This window comes from Agelaius tricolor, unplaced genomic scaffold (assembly GCF_023055355.1).
Source record: "Agelaius tricolor isolate 1412-34295 unplaced genomic scaffold, bAgeTri1.0.p SCAF_22, whole genome shotgun sequence".
Taxonomy (NCBI): Eukaryota; Metazoa; Chordata; class Aves; order Passeriformes; family Icteridae; genus Agelaius; species Agelaius tricolor.
Window position 1 is genome coordinate 12316325 of NW_027269282.1, and position 20233 is coordinate 12336557.

The 20233-nt window shown below is 41.7% G+C and overlaps 1 protein-coding gene across 1 annotated transcript; it reads right to left on the reverse strand.

Annotated features, from left to right (window-relative positions):
- Window positions 1-5249: 5249 nt before the first annotated feature.
- On the reverse strand, window positions 5250-15889 carry CLRN3 (clarin 3). Its single transcript, XM_071446288.1, has 3 exons — window positions 15661-15889; window positions 8122-8307; window positions 5250-5524 (listed from the first exon to the last, which is right to left on the reverse strand). The coding sequence occupies exons 1-3, from the start codon at window positions 15887-15889 to the stop codon at window positions 5250-5252; spliced, it is 690 nt and encodes a 229-aa protein (XP_071302389.1).
- Between the last annotated feature and the right edge of the window lie 4344 nt (window positions 15890-20233).

Below are 20233 nucleotides of genomic sequence, written 5' to 3' on the forward strand. Positions count from 1 at the left end.
TGAGTGACCCCTGAGGTGGAATCAGAGCAAAATCTGGGGCCCTGCTGTGCTCCCAGCCAGGAATGACAGATGGAGATGGATGCTGATGGATCCTCAGCTTTCTTCCCTCTATTGCAGCCCAAGTGCCAGACCTGGAAAAGAGCGATTTATGTGCTGACAAACCTCCTTTATAAATGAAATTTTGGACTTTGAGGCAGCCCCAGGCAGCAGCAGGTTCCTTCTTGTGGGCACTTGGGTGGGTTCTGGTTTCTTTTCTTGGAGATTTAACAAAGGCAGCCCAGAACTGATGGTGTCTACCACTGAGAGATTCTCTATTCCTTACATCCATGGAAGAAATAATCATGTTTATAAAATGTTTTTTTTTGAGTGATGCAGCTCTATTCTTATTTGAGATGATGGTTTTGCTCACACTTGTATTGATCAAGAAATATAAGTGAATGTTGCCTTGGTTACCTTTGCAAAACTCAGTATTTTTATCCTTGTTTGTCAGATCTGTGCTGTATAAAATCCCATTTTCTTTTTGAATATGTATTTCTGACCATTATTAATCAATAACTTTGTCAGTTCTGATTAATTTTTTTAAATATTGTATTTTCACTTTCCTCTGGGATTTTTGGGGGCAATTTTCCTCTTATTAATATATATATAACATAATATTGGGCATGAGCCAAAAACTTTTCCCAGGAACCCACCACTCTATTCCATCCCCCTGTGCCCATTCCCACAGAGTTGGGCTGTCAATTAGAGCCTTAAAAATTAATTTAATTTGGGAAATACCTTTTCTTTTTGTAGTCCTAAGGAAGTGAAATCAAATCTTTCTTGGCATGTGGAGTTAGGGAAGCTCTCCCTGTCCCTCCCTGCCTTTCTCTCCGTCCACTTTCCATCAAAAATAAACCAGGAATGCAAAGCCAAGGAATCCTAGGAAGGAGCCTGCTGCCCTCTCATGGCTCCCGGAGCAAACAGCCGGGAGGAAATTGGAATAAAAAGCTGGGAGGATCCTCCTTGTCCAGCAAAATTCCCTTTCCAGGCACAGGAGCAGAACCAGGGCAGGCTGGGCTGGCTCCATGGCAGCTGGGTTAGGGTCACTCACTGCCAGTCCCTGCTGACCTGTCCACAATGCTTGCTCTGAGTCAATAAGTGACTTCTTCTTCTTCTCTGGCTAAATAAATCTCTTGGATGCTTCTGCTGAAGCGATCCTGATTGAATTGCAGCGTTTAAACCAATCATATATAACATTAACTGGGCCATACATTCTCACTCTGCTTTCTGCAAGGAGGGATGGCTTTAGATTGAAGAGCAGAGATTTCAGTTATATATTAGGAAGAAATTTTACTTTTTATATTAGGAAATTTATTTTTTTTTCTCTGAGGGGGCTGAGGCCCTGGCACAGGTGCCCAGCGAAGCTGTGGATGTCTCTGGATCCCTGGCAGTGCCCAAGGGGTTGCAGCACCCTGAGATAGTGGAAAATGTCTCAGCCCAAGGAATGAGATGAATTTTAAATTTTCTTCCAACCAACCATCCTCTAATTCTGTGATTTTATTTATACCAGATCTACTTGAGCTTTGTAGTTCACTCTCAAAGTTTCACACTGGATAAAAAAGTTACACCACACAGCAGAAATGTTGAATAAAGGCAGCTTTTGAAACCCCAGAGGATCCTCAACACCTGGTAAATTAGCAGTCACCTAAAGTTTAGCAGCAGCTGAAAACATTCAATAAGAAACATTGCAAAGCTGCAGGCAGGCAAATCCAAACATTTCTGATGTGGGCACAGCTCCTGGACAGCATGCAGAGCTGGTTAATTCACAATTATGGGGGAAAAGAGGCAGTGCAGCTTTGCTGTTAGCCAGAGGCAAAGAGGCTGAGTCAATAAAAGCAATCTCTGTCCCCAGGAGCTGCTCCACTGCAGAGGCAGCACAACTCCCTGCCGGGGGATTGACAATCGATGCTCTCAATCAGGCACAGCCCCAGCTCATGATCTCTGTGACAGAGCTATCAGACAGCTCAGGGAAAAATTCCTCTGGCTGCCCTGGGGGTGAAAGGCAGGAGAGCCTGGAACCAGGATCAGATAAATCACAGAATGGCTTGGGGTTGATGGAGCCCTGAACTCACCCAATTCCAGGGGCAGGGACACCTCCCATTGTCCCAGGGTGCTCCAAGCTGGCCTGGACACTGCCAGGTGTGTGAAGTGGATTTATAAAGATTTTTTTAAAGTTTATTAGAAGGTTTATATGATATATAGTTGTATGGAAACATCAGGGATCCAGGGGCAGCCACAGCTGCTCTGGGCAGCTATAATTTATTTTATATATATATAAATAATATAATATATAATATATTGATAATAATTATAATGTATATATTATAATAAAATATATTATATATTATAATATATAATAAATTATTATATATTATAATATATATAATAACTATATATATAACAATATATAACATATATTATATTTATTTTATATATACACATATATGTATATATATAAAGATTATATAATATTTTATATATGTAATAATATATTTATTATATATATTGTATATAATAAATTATATTTATTTTATAATTTATAATATTTATTTATATATATATATATATATATATATATATATATATAATAAACTCTATAATTTCTAACTCCCCCCTGCACACAGTGCTCTGCTGCCACTTCCCAGCACTGGCAGGGAGTTTTAGGGAAGCATTTGAGGGAATTTTAGGATGAAAAGTTGGTGCCAGCTCTGTGTGTTCCCTCCTGCTGTGGATGGTTGATCCCCAGTTCAGGAGAAATTACCAGCAGCTCACAGAGAACTTCTGAATTTGAGCTCGTCTTGGGTGCCTGCTTTTGGAGCAAACTGAAAATGCAAACTTTCTATATTTAAAATTCTGCCTGTAAATATTGTACCCTGCAGTTTATTGCCCCAAATCAATGGGGTTGGGGCAGGGATGTGTGGGTGTTCCTCAACCCCGTTCCCCTCTGCCATCCCTGAGCAGCTCTTTGTGCTGGGAAGGGAATTTCTGCCCTCAAACTGAACTGAATCATGCAGAGGAAGAATGCCGAGGTAGCTTTGTTAGTCAGCTGCAACCTGAACTCCTGTTTAAATCGGGTTTGTGTCGTGTTGTGGTGGCTTTGATCTGGCACTCGCATCAAAGCGGGTGAGATTTGTTACACAGCCACTTTCTGGTGTCTGCAGGCAAACAAGAGACCTCCAATCTGATTTTAACAGAGCCACGTGCTCCCAACAGGCACCCAAAAGCAGGATTTCTGTGATTTCCCAAACTGTCACTGTCATATTTTCTGAAAAAATCCCTTTGTCAGGATTTCTTCTCCTGGGAAGCTGAGAAGCCTCAGAGAAAAATGAAAACAACAATTATCTGATTTGCTTCTCCTGTGTTTTGCTGCTTTGGAATGTGGTTTGGAGAGTGTTTATCCAGCAGGTGATTGTTTGATTGGTTTTATGTGAATTGTTTTTACTTAATGACCAATCACAACCAAGTTTGATTGGTTTTATGTGAATTGTTTTTACTTAATGACCAATCACAGCCAGCTGTGTCAGGACCCTGAGGAGAGAATCATGGGTTTTTAATTAGTATCTTGTTAAGCCTTCTCTCTGTATCCTTTCTCTATTCTTTATTATAGTTTAGTATGGCATTCTTTAATATAATATAAGTACATAAAATAACAAATTAGCCTGCTAAGAACATGGAGTCTGATTCATCATTTCCTTCCTGCCATAAGGACCCCAGAAAATACCACACCAAACCAGTGTTTGGATGCAGCAGAAACTCCCAGGCAAGGGGAAGCTCCTGCTCCCCAGAGCTGGAATTCTGGCTCCTCCTGCATTATTCTGACTCCATCCCTCCACCAGACCCCTCTGAGCAGAGCTGTGGTGTGGGACAGATGCTGCCTGGGCCCAACACTGACAGATGAACACTGAAATTGTGAAAATTTTTGCAGCCAAAGCAAAACTGGCAAATGTTTGGCTGCACCACAACATTTCCAGCCCTCCCCAGCACTTCCAGGCAAAGATCAGCCCTGGTTTTATTGACCTGTGCCACACCTCAAGTCTTAGAAATCCTCTTTTATTTTTATTTTATTCCCCATTCTGCCCTCAGAGGGAGGATGGGAAATCCCTCTGCTTTGGTTCCTTTGAAAGAGCTCAGCTGAACAAAGTGCTGGCTGCTTTCATCTCCAAAGTTTCTTTTTGTGACATAAATAGTGAGGATTCACCTCTTGTATCTCCTCATCCCCTCTCCAAAGTGCTGTTTTATCTCCACGAGCACCTCTTGTATCACAGGACAGATGTGGAGCGTGACTGAAAATCACACTGCAAAGGAAAAGGAGGCCTTTTTTTTCTTTTTAAAGGAATAAAAAAAGTCTCTCCTGGCTGCAGAGGTGAAGGACAAAGGAGCAGAAGTGCTGAACGCGTGCTCTGAGCAGGATTTTGCACTTTGGATCTGTCCCAAGGTCCCAGTGCTCGTTCCCTGGGAGGAGTGAGAAGGGAATGGAACTTGATTCCCCCCGTCCTGGGCAGTCCTGCAGCCCCGAGTCTTTGTGAACACAAGAAACACTCCTCAAACTGGGCAAGGGGATGGCCCTGGCCAGAAATCACCACTGGAACCATCACCTGGGGAAGGACTTTGTGCCAGCAGGGGCGTGTGGAGAGGGGCTGGGCTCACCTGCCCGAGGTGTGGCTTTGCCCTTGGCTCTGGGCAGGGCTGGAGCAGGATTTTCCTGGTGTTCCTCTGTTACAAACCTGCAGATACTGGGCTTCTCTGCTCTCATGGAACTGTTGGATCATTTAGGCTGGAAAATCCATGGAGTCCAGCCATTCCCCAGCTCTGCCAAGGGCACCCCAGTGTCCCCAAGTGCCACCTCCACAGGGCTTTAAATGCCCTCAGGTATTTAAATCCACTCTGTGCTCTGTGGATTTTGGCCACAGGTGCTCCCAGGCCCAGGAGCCTCCAGACCTGCAGGAGATCCCTGAGAACAGCAAGGAGAAAATGGAGCAGCAGCACCTCAGTGACCATTTCTCCTCATCCCAGGGGATCCTGGTGTTTGCAGGCTTTACAAAACAATGGCTTTGACCTTCCTGCTCGGGCCAGCAGGCACAAAACCAAACCAGGCTTTGGTGTCCTCAAAACAATCTGGGAATTGAAGTGTGCACGCAACTCAGAGCAAATGGAAATTTGCTGTCCACATTAAATTCACCTTCCTTCACACCCCCTTTTCCAAGGTGTCCTCAAAACAGAATAACATCCTTTGGTGCATTCTCTATGGGTCTTTCCTGCTCTTTCTTCTTGGAATATCTGGCGTGGTCGTAGAAATAGATGATGATGACAGAAGCAATGTTCAGGAAAAGGATGAGCAGCATGATCCAGTAGGAATATCCATAGTTGTGTTTGGATCCAAGGTGTGTCTGCAGGGAGCTAGAACAGCTGTGGGCCAGCTCTTGGGACAGGCTGTTCCCTTCCACGTTCACAGGGAAAAGGATCATGGCTATGAGGGTGAGGACTCCTGCAAAACAGAAATGCAAATTTTAGAGGAGGAACTGTAGTGCTATTTGTGTAGTGAATGTAATGTAATATTATATTATATTATATTATATTATATTATATTATATTATATTATATTATATTATACTAATAATATACCTAATAATATATAATAGCATACCATATCATATAATATATAATCTGCTTTAATTCTTGCCCTGGTCCAGGGATTTAAATCAGTTTATCTAATATTAGCAATTCTACAGGGGCATTTAAAGAATTTTTGCCCCACCCAATAGTATCTGACGGGTGTTTTGATATAGGCAGTGATATATCTAAAATTATGAGATTCTCAGTGATTATTCTTAGATAAAGCATCTAATTTAACTTTTTTTTGTTTAATTTAGTGCTGATGAGTATTGTGTATTCACCTCTTTGGTGATTTGTAAATGTCTGTTTGATATGAGCCCAAATTCATGGATGGGCAGTCTCACAGTTGGATAAAGTCAAAACAGCTGGATAGATATCACAGCTGGATAAATATCACAGTTGGATAAGATATCACAGCTGGGTAAAATGTCTCAGCTGGATAAATGTCACAGCTGGATAAAGCCCTGAGCAGCCTGGGCTGTGCCCAGGGGTTAGACTTGGAGCCCTCCTGTTTTTTCCAACTTGAATTATTGGATGAGTCTGGGAGAAGCCAAAATGTGATGTCTTATTAGATCTGGGTCCATTTCTTGCAGCCTCCCAAATGTAAAAGTTCAGCTGCTTTGACATTTATCTGAATATTGCTGTTGCATCTCTGCCTTCCTCGTGCCAACAGAGCTGTAATCTCTGAACCTTGGTGGAACAGTTCCATTCCTCCTCTCCAGGCACCTCATCCCAGCCCAGCTCATGCTGAAACAGCTTCATTTTCTATTCAGGAGAGCCCTGGTAGGAGAATTAGGCACCTCCAAGATGACCTCCCACGTTAAATGATGTGTGATTTCCCATAAAAATGCACCCACAGCAAAATAACCGTCCAGGTCACAGCACTTGCAGGGCTGTTAAAAGTAACCACAGCCCTGAGCCAACACCAGAATTTATTTTCTCCCCAAATTTTCATTTTGGCCAGCCCATGGTCCTTTCATTTCTGACAGAGCTTGCAGGTTCAGGGGCTGGGTCAGGAAAAACTTGTCTCAGAGCTTGACTCAGAAGTCTCAGGAGTGAATAATTGTCTAATTAAGCTTTGTTCCCTTTTCTGACTGTGTTTCACAGCTGTTTCAGCATCTGTGTTAAAAAATGGGTGATTTTCACACCTCCACTTGTACTTGTAAAAATTAAGATTATCTGCACTGTTCCCTTTCCATCAAGGTCTGGTTTTGTCCCCAGGACAGGGGGATGCTGCTGGGAACATTTTCCCTGAACCTGAAGAGCTTTTGAAGGCCAAAATTCCTGTGCTGAAGTACTCTGTAATCAGATGTATTAAATGGAAATTATTCAAGTGCAAACCCATTATTAGAGGAACACCTAATCCTCCTGAGACTGCTGGAGTGTGAGAGCTGAGGGGTGGCCAGAGCAGCACAGGGGGGCTGGGAGCAGCCGGGCTCAATCCCAGCAGGAATGGGGCTCCCACCTCCACCTCTTGAATGAACAGCTCTAATGACTCAGCATCTCCACCCTTTTTTTTAATGATTAAACAAGTTTAAACTTATTTTCACCTGGGAATTTCATGTTTTAAAGAGGGGAATAATTTTTTGCCATGGCTCATTCCTCCAAACTGGTGCCTCCCTATAAATACTATCATATAAATCTTATTTTATTGCCATATCATGTATTTTAATCATGTTTAAAAGGTGGTTTTCAGGTGTGCCAGCAGGCACAGTTAAAAACCAAACCCAGAGAGCAGACTGCATTTCCAGACATTTCTTCTTGCAGATCTATATTCTTTAATGTCGGAATATATATTTTTATATATATATATATGTATAAAAACACACAAACACACGCACATATATAAAAATATATAATATTTATGTTATATATAATGTATTATATATATAATATATTATAAAATAGATAAAAATCTATAAAATATATTATATAATATATTTTATATAATAAAATATATTATTATATCTATAAAATATATTATATAATATATAATATATAATATATAATATATAATATATAATATATATTATATAATATATATATTATTATATTATATATATTATATAAATATATAAATATATTATATATTATATATTATATAAAAATATAATATATAATATATATAATATATAATATATATTATATTATTAAAATCTATATAATATATTTTATAGATTTTTATCTATTTTATTTAAAATTTTTATCAACTTTATTTTTATTTTTATCTATTTTATTTTTATCTATTTTTATCTATTTTTATTTTTATTTTTATCTATTTTATTTTAAATTTTTATCTATTTAAATGTGATATATATAATATAGTATAATAATGATAATCTAATATAATAGATCATAATATAATAATTAATTTTGTGTATATATTTATCTATATCTATATATCTATATTTATATAAATATATAGATATAGATATAAATAATGGATGTGAGGACTAGAATGGCACTCACCACACAGGGAATTCCAGGTGTAGACTCCAATGGGTCCCAGGAATGTCTGGTAGGGGTTGCTGACAGTGTTGGTACAGGTGAAGCCAGCGCTGAGCAGGGAGCTGAGCAGGGCCAGCACCAGCACCACGATGGTGGCCACGACCAGGCTCCTGCTGCTGCTGCTGCTGCTGCTCAGGGCCTCTGAGACTGCAACACAGAGGGGCAGGGACAGAGGAGAGAGGAGAGGGTGATGCCTTGGGCTTCAGCTTTTCTGTTCTTCAAATCCTCTAGTGCTTTAGGGTATAACGAAACTCCATGTAAAATGTCCTTAACTGTCTTCATTTCTTGGTCAGGAAAAACAATTCCTCTAAGCCTGAAACTCAAGGGTACCAAATGATGCCTTGAGTTTTAGCTTTGATATTTTCCAGATTCTGTACTGCATTAGTATATAACTCTGAACTTGTTATAGTTATATACTATATATAGTCTATATATAATATTCTTCTAGTTATATACTATATATAGTCTATATATAGTATATATATAGTAGTAAGACTATATGTACTATTTACTATATACTACAGTCATAAGACTGTATATACTATATATAATGTGTATAGTATATATATACTATAGTTTATATATATTATATTTTATGTATAAATATATACAAATATATATAGTATATAAAAATATATGGTATAGTGTGTGTATATCTATGTATAATGTATATATAGATACTATATAGTATATATTTATTATATGTATACTATATATAGTATATATATACACTATATAGTTTTGTATATATGAAGTTTTTACACTCCATATGAAGTGCCAGCAGCTCTCCCCACAGCTCAGGCACACAGAACAATCCTTTTCCAGCCCCAGAACCAAGGACACCTCTGCAGCTTCAGCCCCAAGAGTGCCAAGAGCAGGGGATGGAGGAGAGCAGCCTGGGAGGGTGGGACTGCATCCCCTAGAGCTGGGATTGGACCCTGAACCCAGCGTGGAAATGGAGCAGAACTGATCAAATGTGAAATCTTGTGACTCATTGTCCATCTTGGGTGGAGCCAGGGCCAGGCTCTGGCACTGCCCAAGGTGTGTCCTGTGAGGCCTTTGAGTAAATCCCTGCTTTATTCTTTAACTCTGTCCAGTCTCTGCTCCAGGGAGCCTCTCCAGGCATCACCTACAGCCTCAGGGCCCGAAAAGTACAAATAAAAGTGATTTGGAGAGGAGGAAACTGGAGTAAATGACTATATTACCTGAAGCTGTAAATGGAGGATTAACCCCTGATAGGTAAATGGATGAAACTTATAAAAGTATCAAAAATTCATGACATTGGTCCATTTTGGATGTAGCCCCTTGGGGAGGCTTTGTCCTGAAATGTACCTGAAAGCCCTTCATTAAATATTAAATATACCCACTTTTATTCCCCCAATCCTGTCTGGCCTCTGTTTTTAAGTGAGCCCAAAAAAGGCATCAAGGAGACAGCCCCAGCTTGTGCCAGAGTGGGTTTGATTGGAGATTTGGGAAAGTTTGCTCCCAGAAAAAGGGTGGGGAAGCACTGGAACAGGGAGTCACCATCCCTGGAGATGTGCTGAAGGTGCCTGGCTGTGGCACTTGGGGACATGGTTGAGGGTTGGATTCAGTTATCCTGGAGAGCTTTTCCAACATTAATATTCCATGGTTCTCTGATAACCTGCCCTGCCCAGTCTGGTGGGTTTGGAAAACCTTGTGACTTCTGCCAGGGCTGTAATTAAAAGCTAATGAGCAGAGGTTTGGCTGATGGAAAGGGATTGGGATGGAGAAAGTGCAGGAGGTTTGGACACAGCAATGAACCCAAATCCCACATGGGGTGAAGGTACCTGGGCTGAAATAAATTCTTGCCTGCTAATCCTGCAGTTAGCTGGGCAGTAAACTTCTGTTCCTTAATACTTCTGTAAAAATTTCCTCTGCATGAGGCCAGACAGGAATTTTCTGCCTAAACTGGATCAGAAATTTGGGTGTTCCTCTGCCAGTGTCTGGTCACCTCCACAAATGCCTATTTAAAACCCTGCTCCAATTTAAAACACTGCTCCAGTTGTATTTCCTTTTAAATTAGCAGCAGTCATGCTGCTATAATTGCAATAAATGTGACAGGAAAACCTTCCCAAAGCCCACTGAAGCTGCTGCCTGGACAGATCAGGTGCATTTGCAGGACAAATAAATCTGAGTGTGGTCATCCATGGGCAGGTGAGGATGGTTGAGCTCATCTCCTCCCTGGAGCTGTCTCTGTGCCCTGCAGGCAGGACTGGCTCCTCTCTTTTCAAATAAAGGAGCAGCTCCTGCTGTTTTCCACCAGGACAGGACAGGCTTTGGGGAGGGTTTGGCTCCCACAGGGCTGATCCCAGATCCTGCTCCCTCTCCTTTTCCCCAGCCTCTTCCCAGATCATTCCCTGCTGTAGTTCCATGGCTCTTGTGGTCAACCCCTTCAGAACTGTCACCAAATTTTGCCTAAATCCCTCCAGTTCCTCAATAAGTTGCTGGTAACAAGACACTCAACCCAAATGTTATACCCTCAAAGTATTATTTTTTGAGGTGAATTATTTCCCTCCTCCAAATTTAAAGATTGAAAAGGCAGCTATAGTGTGCTTTATGGTGTAACAAATGCAGTCACAACGTTTTGGAGCTTTGTTCAAATCGATGATGTGAGAGACAGACTTCAGTAGGAAAATTCCCATTCTGTGCTGTTCTTGAACAGAGCCATTATTGCAAAATATTCAGGTACTGCATGACTGGGAGGAATCACAGCAGGAAAAAAAATAGTAAAAACCCCATAAAGAGGAATAAACATAATAAAAAGAGCTGTTGGCAAGGAATGAAAAGGAGATTCCTCTCACATTTTATCTAATACTGCAGTACAAGTTAATTTCTGCTGGAGGCAGTGGCAGGTAAGGCTGTGTTATGGAAATCAGCTGTAAATTTAAACAATTTTCCTGGGAGAAAAGGAAAGCAGGGCATCCAGGGGGTATCACTCAGTGGAATGGAAGTGAGCAGGTTGTACCCTGCACTCAGGCTGCAGCAGCCTGGCCATCACCTGAGATCTGTTTCTTGAAGAACAAATAAGTCTGGAGCCAAACCAGCCAAGCTTGTGCAATTTCCCTCTGGCAGCCTCATTTAATTTTATCTCTCAGAACTTCTCCAGAACTGCCTGGCTACACCTCCTGCACCCCTAATTGATCTTGTTTATGTCTGACACTGAGCTGCAGTTTAGGGGGTGGCATTTTGGCAGCCTCCAGCTGTTGTAGCCGTGTCTGAAACAGCACAAGGCTGAGGGCTTGAAAGAAAATGCTCTTTTCATGGCAGCTGATTCTTTTATAAATCCCCAAATAAAGCAGTCTGTGCAAACAGAAGGAGTCTCCTGTAGCTGATCAATTTGGGTGGGATCAAACTCAAATATTTTGAGTGGTAACCTGCAGCTGGATAACCTCTGGAACTGTGAGAAACAACAACTCTGGAATGAAAACAGGGTTTGGTCAGATTTCTCCTTAATTTCCTGCATCTTCTTCTAGTTTTCATCCTTTATTCTGACATGTTTGGGTAGGATTTTTCCAGACTTTCACTGAGCTTAGTCAGCCTTCCCAGCAGCTTTTACAGCTCTGCAATCACCCATGACATATCCGGGATTAATCACTGAAAAAAGCCCAAACAAACAAAAACTCCTGAGGAGAGAGTTCAACAGAGCTTCCCCCTTTGCAGGAGATCCCTGGAAACTGATGAGAACACCAATGAATTCCAGCCATTTCCAAGCTTTTGTCGTGTATTTTAGAATATATTTAAGTTTTGTCATGTATTTTAGAGGATATTTAAGTTAGAAAGTGAAATGATTCCTCTGCGCTGAGGTCAATTTGGAAAGCCTTCCTTGGGTGTTGCTGGCCTTGCTGGCTGCCAGCAGCTGGATAAATCCTGACATTCCAGCCTCCCTGGGCGTGGTTCTTCCTGAGCCGGGCTCAACCTCTCCCTGTTTGGCTTGGACCAGCCAAAGCTGTGCCCAAACTCGTGCCCAAACCTCCTCTGACAGACATTTTACTCCCAGCTGGTTCCTCTGTAAGACAAATCATTCAAACAGCTCAGGAGGGCTCTGAGGAGTCTGGTTATGAAATAAGTTTTGCATTCTGCCATCCCCAGAGCCTGAGGAGTGGCTGCAGTGATTTATTGCTCTATTAAGGCTGGGAAAGAGCCACCCTGGCTGGGCACTCCACGCACAGGGCACTGCCAGAAATGGCACTCCTTTGTCTTTCATCTTTATGCTTGCAAATTTCTTGGAATGTTGTGGTTTCTAGAGAAATAAGGTTTTTGTTGATTGTTTGTTTGTTTGTTTTTGTTGTGGGTTTTTTTGGGTTTTGTTGTTTTGTTGTTGTCGGGGTTTTTTGTTTGGGTTTGTTTGGTTTTGGTTTTGGTTTTTTTGTAAAGGCCTGTTGATGATCTGTTTTTAAATGACCACTGATAAAAGTCAACCTGGACTATTCCTGAAAATCACCCCCCAAGTTCTTGACTTTGATTTACCCTTCAAGGATTGTCCTTCTTTTCCCACACCCTAATATGACAATGCCATTTGAGAAATGCACGTGGGGTGCACAGCAGAGCCCCCAGGCAGGGCACAGCTGCTTTTAAATCATGCTGTGATTTTAAAGGATGTTTAGAACTCCTCTTGTTGATGTCTGAAATGTAGGAATGGAGAGAGCTCAGCACTTTGTTCCTCCATAGCACTGGAAATCCATTTATTTAAGGATATCAGCAAAGGAAATACATCTCCTGCCTTAGGAGGACAGGAAAATAAATGAATTTGAATATGAAGAGAGAATATATGGAATTCTAGGAAGCATTTTTCCTATTTCAACTATAAATGGAAGACAATGAATGAACAGACTGGTTTGGGTGGGAAGGGACCTTAAATCCCACCCAGTGCCAGCCCTGCCATGGCAGGGACACCTTCCCCTGTCCCAGGTGCTCCCAGCCCCAGTGTCCAACCTGGCCTTGGGCACTGCCAGGGATCCAGGGGCAGCCCCAGCTGCCCTGGGCACCTGTGCCAGCCCAGCACCCTCCCAGGGAAGGATTTCTTCAGCAAATAATATAAAATATGACAATCATGCTTATTCCAGAGCCTAAGAATTAATTTCAGTTAAATCAGTTCTTCTCATTCTGCATACCTGCCTGACAGAACCAGTGGGGGATGTGGGAAAACCCAAATTTAGATTATTGATAAAGCATCACTTTCCTTCAGCAGCTGTGGAAGGAAATTCACAAATCCAGCAGCTCACTCATTTTGTTCATCCCTAAATAACTGATGGGGAGAGTTGAGATCACTTTTTGTAAATGTTCTCTCAGCATTTGATAAATGATAAGCACAAAACCCCAAATCTGGTGAGGGAAAACCCAACACCACCAATGCAGGCCAGGCAGAGAACTGAAACCCTTCACTGATACCAGAGTGTTGTGAGTTCATTTCATTAATTCTGATTAAAATCGATCTGGTGGCAACACCCAGGCCCTGGCACTGGGCTGTGGGAGCTGCCTCAGACACAGGCAGGGCACAGTCCCTGGACTGCAGCCAGCCTGGAACCTCCTCTGCCATCAGCTCCCCAGGGCAGGATTCCACCTTTCCCACAGAGCCACATTAAAATCAGCTGCCCACATGGCTCAAGGTCTGGGGCTTCAGCCAACTACAACCACATATAAATGATTTTATATCTTTATTATTGTTTACTCTTCTAAAAATCACTTTTTTATTCGGCTGTGGCTGTAATAAAATAGGATGGAATGAGTGGGGATTTTGTACTTGTTATGTAACAAATCCATGCTCCACCTCTTGCTGGGAGTGCTGCTGTGCTCAGGGTTTCATGAGAACAGGAATGAAATGGAATCCAGTCAAACATGGGGACTGGTTTGTGCAACGCAGCTCTGCCACCGTGGGAATTCAGGTGTTTCTGCTGCTGCAATTTCAGGAATAAATTAGGCTGGGGAAGAGCCTCATTTATTAGGCTGGAGGTTTAGATCTGCTGTGCTGGGACATCTCACAACAGCCTACCAAAAAATGAAATTATTTCTTAAAGAATCTCCAAATCCCAGTTTGGTCTGGGTTGGAAGGGACCTTAAATCCCACCCAGTGCCAGCCCTGCCATGGCAGGGACACCTCCCACTGTCCCAGGTGCTCCCAGCCCCAGTGTCCAGCCTGGCCTTGGGCACTGCCAGGGATGCAGGGGCAGCCCCAGCTGCTCTGGGCACCCTGTGCCAGTTCTTATATCTAATTTAAATCCATATCTCATATTTTAAATTATTTGACCTGCTCATATTTTAAATTACTTGACCTGCTCATATTTTTGGTAGCTTTCTTTTGAGTGGCTTTTCTCCCTTTCCAGTGTGTCACCAGCATTATTGCTCTGAACTTGATGAGGCAGCAAGGCAGATAAAATAAGTGCAAACCCTTGATCCTTGCAGCAGCTTTCAGGTTTATCTCCCCTTGGGTGTTGTTTTGTGTGTTTTGTTCTTTTTCCTGCAGCAGCCTTCAAACCTTTCTTTATCAAAACGGTGCTAATTCAGTAGCAGGCAGCAAAATGTTTAAAGTCAAAACAATAAATTAACATCATGAAATTGGAAGGTGAATAAGGTTTGTAAATCCCTTAATTAAGTGATGAGTGTTGCTTTTCCTGTTCCTCACTGAACTTCCGAAAATCAAAGTCAATTTGACAGAAAGCCCCATTTTGTGGTTTTTTCCCTTGTTCCAAGGTGCAGGCCAAGATCACATGTGGTAAGCTGTTATTGTTGAATTTCTGTGCTTTTTGGGGGGTCTTATTTTATACCGGTTAAATCCTCCACTTCAATTCTTGTTCTCACTTCAGATATTGTGAGATGGATACATCTGTCAGTGGTATGAGTAAGAAGACCTTGGGCTTGGGTTTGGATATGGGGAAGGAATTCCTGCCTGTGAGGATGGTGATGCCCTGGAATGGGTTTCCAAAGGAGGTTGTGGCTGCTCCTGGATCCCTGGAAGTGTCCAAGGCCAGTCCAGTTCCTTCCCAGTATCCAGCCCAAACCTGAGATCTTCTTACTCGTGCCGCTGATGGACACATCCACCTTTCAGTAGTTTAAGTAATTTTGAAATGTGAGATATGGATTTAAATTAAATGTAAGGACTGGCACAGGCTGCCCAGAGCAGCTGTGGCTGCCCCTGGATCATTGGAAGTGTCCAAGGCCAGTTCAATTCCTTCCCTGTATCCAACCCAAGCTGAGATCTTACTCGTGCCGCTGATGGACATACACATCTTAAAATAGTTTAAATAATTTTGAAATGTGAGATATGGATTTAAATTCAATATAAGAACTGGCACAGGGTGCCCAGAGAAGCTGTGGCTGCCCCTGGATCCTTGGAAGTACCCAAGGCCAGGTTGGATGGAGCTTGGAGTAGCCTGGGACAGTGGAAGGTGTGGGACGGGGTGGGAACAGATGGAATTTAAGCTCCCTCCAAACCCGAACCAGCCTGGGATGCTCTGATCCCCTTCCAGCTGTGCCAGCACTTACCTTGGAAGGTGGTTTTGGACACCTGGAGCCCTGCATCCACGAACTGCTCACAGGTGCCACTGAAGAGGCCGTAGGTGAGGCTGACGGTGACGGTGGTGCCGGTGCGCGAGAAGCGAACCTCGCTGCTCACCCACTGCGGGGTGGCCAGCACCACACAGATCACCACGAAGGAGCCCACACAGGTGCAAAAGGCAGAGGCAAACATGGAGGTTTTCTTCCTGGATGGCATCTTTCCCCGGATTTTTCCCCCAGTTCAGAGGATTTGGTTCCCTTTAGTCCCGCGTACCATGAGGGTGATTCCTCCTCGGCGCTGTCCGAGCACAAAGTCGTTCTGGTAAACTTTAAGCAAACAGAAGTGGCAATAAAAATGTAAAATAATCGAACTTTGCCCTGGGGAAAAGGTGTTGCCATGGTGACAACCAAAGCAGCCTGGCAAAGGCCGCTGGAATTGTCCATGGGTGATTTATGGTCCTGGCCAAGGCGTCGCTTCCCAGATCCCAGGCCTGGGCTCATGCAGAGCCGGGCTCTGGCACGTTCCCAGCTCCTCCTGGACAGCTCTGAGCTCCCTGCTTCTTCCTGCTCAAATCCTGACAGCCAGCCTGCAATCTGCCCATCTCTAGCCAATCTCTCTCTAATATGTTATGATAAAGTTGTAAAATGTTCCTTCTCCATTCCAATTGCCCAAGCAGCTACTCAACTGTGCCTTTGGGAAACCTCTTAAATTCTTTACATTTCAGAAAACATGGTGTTGGTCTTGGCTTTTGGTGGGGTGAGGAGGTTCTGTCTACTGTCAATAGGTTATTTTCTAAGAAATTCCTCTGATTCCTAATTAAATTCCACATATTTTTAGAGAATAGCTCCTTCCCTTTTGCTTTTTGTCAGGGAGGAAACAAATACCTGGAGCAAGGCTTCATTTCAGGGAAGCAGTGAATAGGTACAGGGAGAAATCCTGGAAAAAATCTATTCTGTGCTAGAAACCAAGGGAATATATTCTTTTTACAGTGACCAGAAAACACAATTTCAAACAGAACCTTCATTGCTGAATGAAAAGACTGGAGACCAAATTTCAAGAATTTCAGATAAACTCAGTCCCCATCATTTTGGCCTGAAACCTGGAACATAAATTAATAATTTATTGTCAGTGTAGAGTAACAGAGATTCCATTAGCTTTTATTTCTATTAATTATAATGTCATTATCCCACTTTATACTGAAGCCCTGCTCCTGGATCATCCAGAGCTTTTGAATTAACCTTTAGGGCACAATCTGTGGAGTTCTTGTCCTGAAGCTTCTCTGCTGTGTCCTGTGATGACAGGGAGAGATTCCTGAATTTTTTATGGATTTGAAATAACCAAGAATTTCTCAGGAGGAGTAAATACCTGGGAAAATATTAATTCTGCAATGCAGTGTTATTGAACTGAGATTTTTCTGGTTTTATGATTTTTTTGATCCCAAACTTTTTAAGCAGTAATTAGATTTGAAATCCATGGATTTTATTTCTGTAGTCTTGTGATTTTTATTTCATTTTTCAAACTACTTGAGACTTTGATGATATCTCTGAGGTCATTATTTATAGGAATCTATAAATATAGTTTTTTTTTTTTTAATTAGGTTTTGTTCCTAAATAATCAAAATGTTTCATTTACATAGTGGAAATCAGTCAGGATTTGATTGAAGCTCTGAGGAATAAAGGGCAATTTCTTACCCTGTATAAAATAATAAGAAACCTGCCTCACTTTCTGCCCAGTACCCAGTTAAATTTTAACCACAGAAATATGGGGAGGCTGAATGGCTGATCCACCTCTCCAGGTTCATTAATCCAACAGTTCTATTCTCCACAGGACATAGTCCAAGACTTTATAATCTAAGGATGTTTCTAATAAACTGAGCTGGAACCTGCCCTCCTGCCATCAGCAGTGCCACCTGTCCCTATAAAATATGGCTTTAAAAATTCAGTGTTTAAGAGCTGGTATTTGTCTTGGTAAAAACTTCCAGGGAATGATTTCTCAGCTCCTTCAGTGTTGATGAATTGAGCAGGCAGCCCTTTAAAAATACAGAATAGCAGAGCCTCAGAGCATGTGAATGGCCTGGAGTTCCTTCCTTGCAACCTGACTCAATTATATTGAGTTTTTGGTGACTCAGCTCAAATTGTTATGGCTCAAATCATTGAAGCTCTCCTGTGGCTCAGGGAATTGCTCTGTAAATGAGACCATAATTTGCTTTTTTCTTGCTTGTCACCTTGAGGTTCATTCTCTGCCTAGGCTATGATTCCTTGTCTTTTTTTTCTCACAGCTACCTGTAAAAACATCACAAACCCTGGAATTAAAGCTGCAGTTTGACAGGACACCCCTCACCTTGAGAGAGACAGGAGAAAGGAGATTGGTTTCCTCTGAGTCACAGAAAACATTTCCTGATCAGCACCTCCCCAACTCTGCCCCCACGGACCCTGACTCAGCCCTGACAGCGACCAAAGAGCAAAATCCCATTATTTGTTATGAACCAGGGGGGCAGCAGAGATCTGCAATCCCTTCTACATAAAATCACCCCTTGTTTTGAAACCTTGCTGATGTCAGTATTTCCCTTCTGTTTAAATCCGTTTACTTTCAATCAAAAATACAAAAGGAAAGTTTTTAAATGCAAACTTCTCACGCACATCCATTCTTTAATGTTGCAAACACGTTCTTACATGGGGAAAAAAAAAAATCTTATGGTGCTTTGCCCAGAGCTGCAGAAGGAGCAGAGATTAGGGAGGAATTGTTCCCTGGGAGGGTGCCCAGAGCAGCTGGGGCTGCCCCTGGCAGTGCCCAAGGCCAGGCTGGAGCAGCCTGGGACAGGGGAAGTGTCCCTGTCCCTGTCCCTGGCAGGGGTGGCACTGGATGGGATTTAAGGCCCTTCCCAACCCAAACCATCCCGGGATTCTGGCATTTTCTCCCAAGAACATCCTTTGGATAGTTTAATTTTTATTTTAGATAAATTGCAGATTATACAAAGAAAGTTTATTAGAGTAAATATTAGGATTAATTAAATATTAGGAATTATTTAGATTTATTTATTTTTCATTTATGTATTATTTACTGTTTCACACTTTATTTATAATTATATTGTTTATAATTATATTATTACCCACATTAATTATATATTATTTATATATTATTATATTAATTCTATATACTTTATATATATTAAAATATATACTTTATAATTATATTAATTATATTACTTATTGTTTTTATTACTATTTATTTCTATTTATTTTAATTTATTTATTAGATTACATGTTACAATTCATTAAAAATATTATTTTAATATTTAGGGAAAATGGAATATTTTTTAAAAGTGATTTAATAGAGAAGAAGGAAAGGAAAGGTTGAAAAGCCTTATTTATTGGGGTTTTTTTTTAGCAAATTGGGTGTAATTACTAATAAATTTTTAAAATATGTTATTGGAATCAGGATGTAGGGTAGGATGAAGAAACTTTCAAGTGCCAGCAGGGCAAGATCCAAGGTTTGGCTCCCAGGTCAAAGCTCTGAGCTGTGCTCAGCAGCAGCAGCAGGGAAATTCAAGATGAAGCCACTGCAAATGATTCCCAGTGCTGCTGCAGCTGCAGAGCTTCACTGCTGGTGGTTTAAAAATGTTCTGTTGAAATATTTCATTCAAAACCATATTTCATTTAAAACCTTTTTAAAACGTTCTGTTGAAATATTTCATTTAAAACTGGCTGCTGGCAGGGCGACTTGGCAGCAGGGTTGGCGGGAGGTGCTGCTGAAATTTGGGATTTTCCATGGGCCTGACCTTCCTGGTGCCTCCTCGTGTGTCCCCCAAGCCCTGAGATCCTCCTGCATTTCCATTTCCCATCCCTGGTTGCAGAGGAGCTCAGCTGCTTTTGGCTCCAAAAAGATTCCAGAAGCTTCCAGGATGTGCAGGACCAGTCCATGGACTCCACTCAGGATCCAGCCACGTGTTGCTAATGTTGTCTTTCCCTCTTCTGGGATGGATAAATTGGAATGAAAGCAAATTATAGAATATTAAGAATAAAATCCGGGGGTTTTTCTCTGGCACTTTGCACCATTGAGATGGAAACAGGGATTTGTTTGTGCCTCTGGTCTGGCACAGGGAAATGGGATCAAGCATCATGAGCTTGTTGGAGCTGGGCTTGAGAAATGTGAAGCTGCACTGATCTGCAAAATGATTGCAACCACTCCTTGGAAAACTTTGGAACTTCTTGGAAGAGAGGGGTGTGAGCAGCATTTTTATGGATCCCTGCCCATGGCCTGGATTTGCATAATTCCATCTCCTGATTTCTTCTCTCCTGTTTTTTATTAATTTATTCTTTTATTAATAGGCTTTTCTGAGTAACTATTTTTTTATTACTTTATTAATAGTATTTTCTGACTATTTTTTTTTTCCCCCACAGTACTTTTGAAAGACAAAGCAAACAGGTTTGAAATGTTGCTTGTATTTCTTGCCAGAAAATGCCCAGAATTTCTCAGCTGAGAGCTCCATCCTGGGATGTTTGTGGATGTCTGAGCTGTGATGTTGGAGTGGGATCACAGCTGGAATGTTGTCCCTCAGAC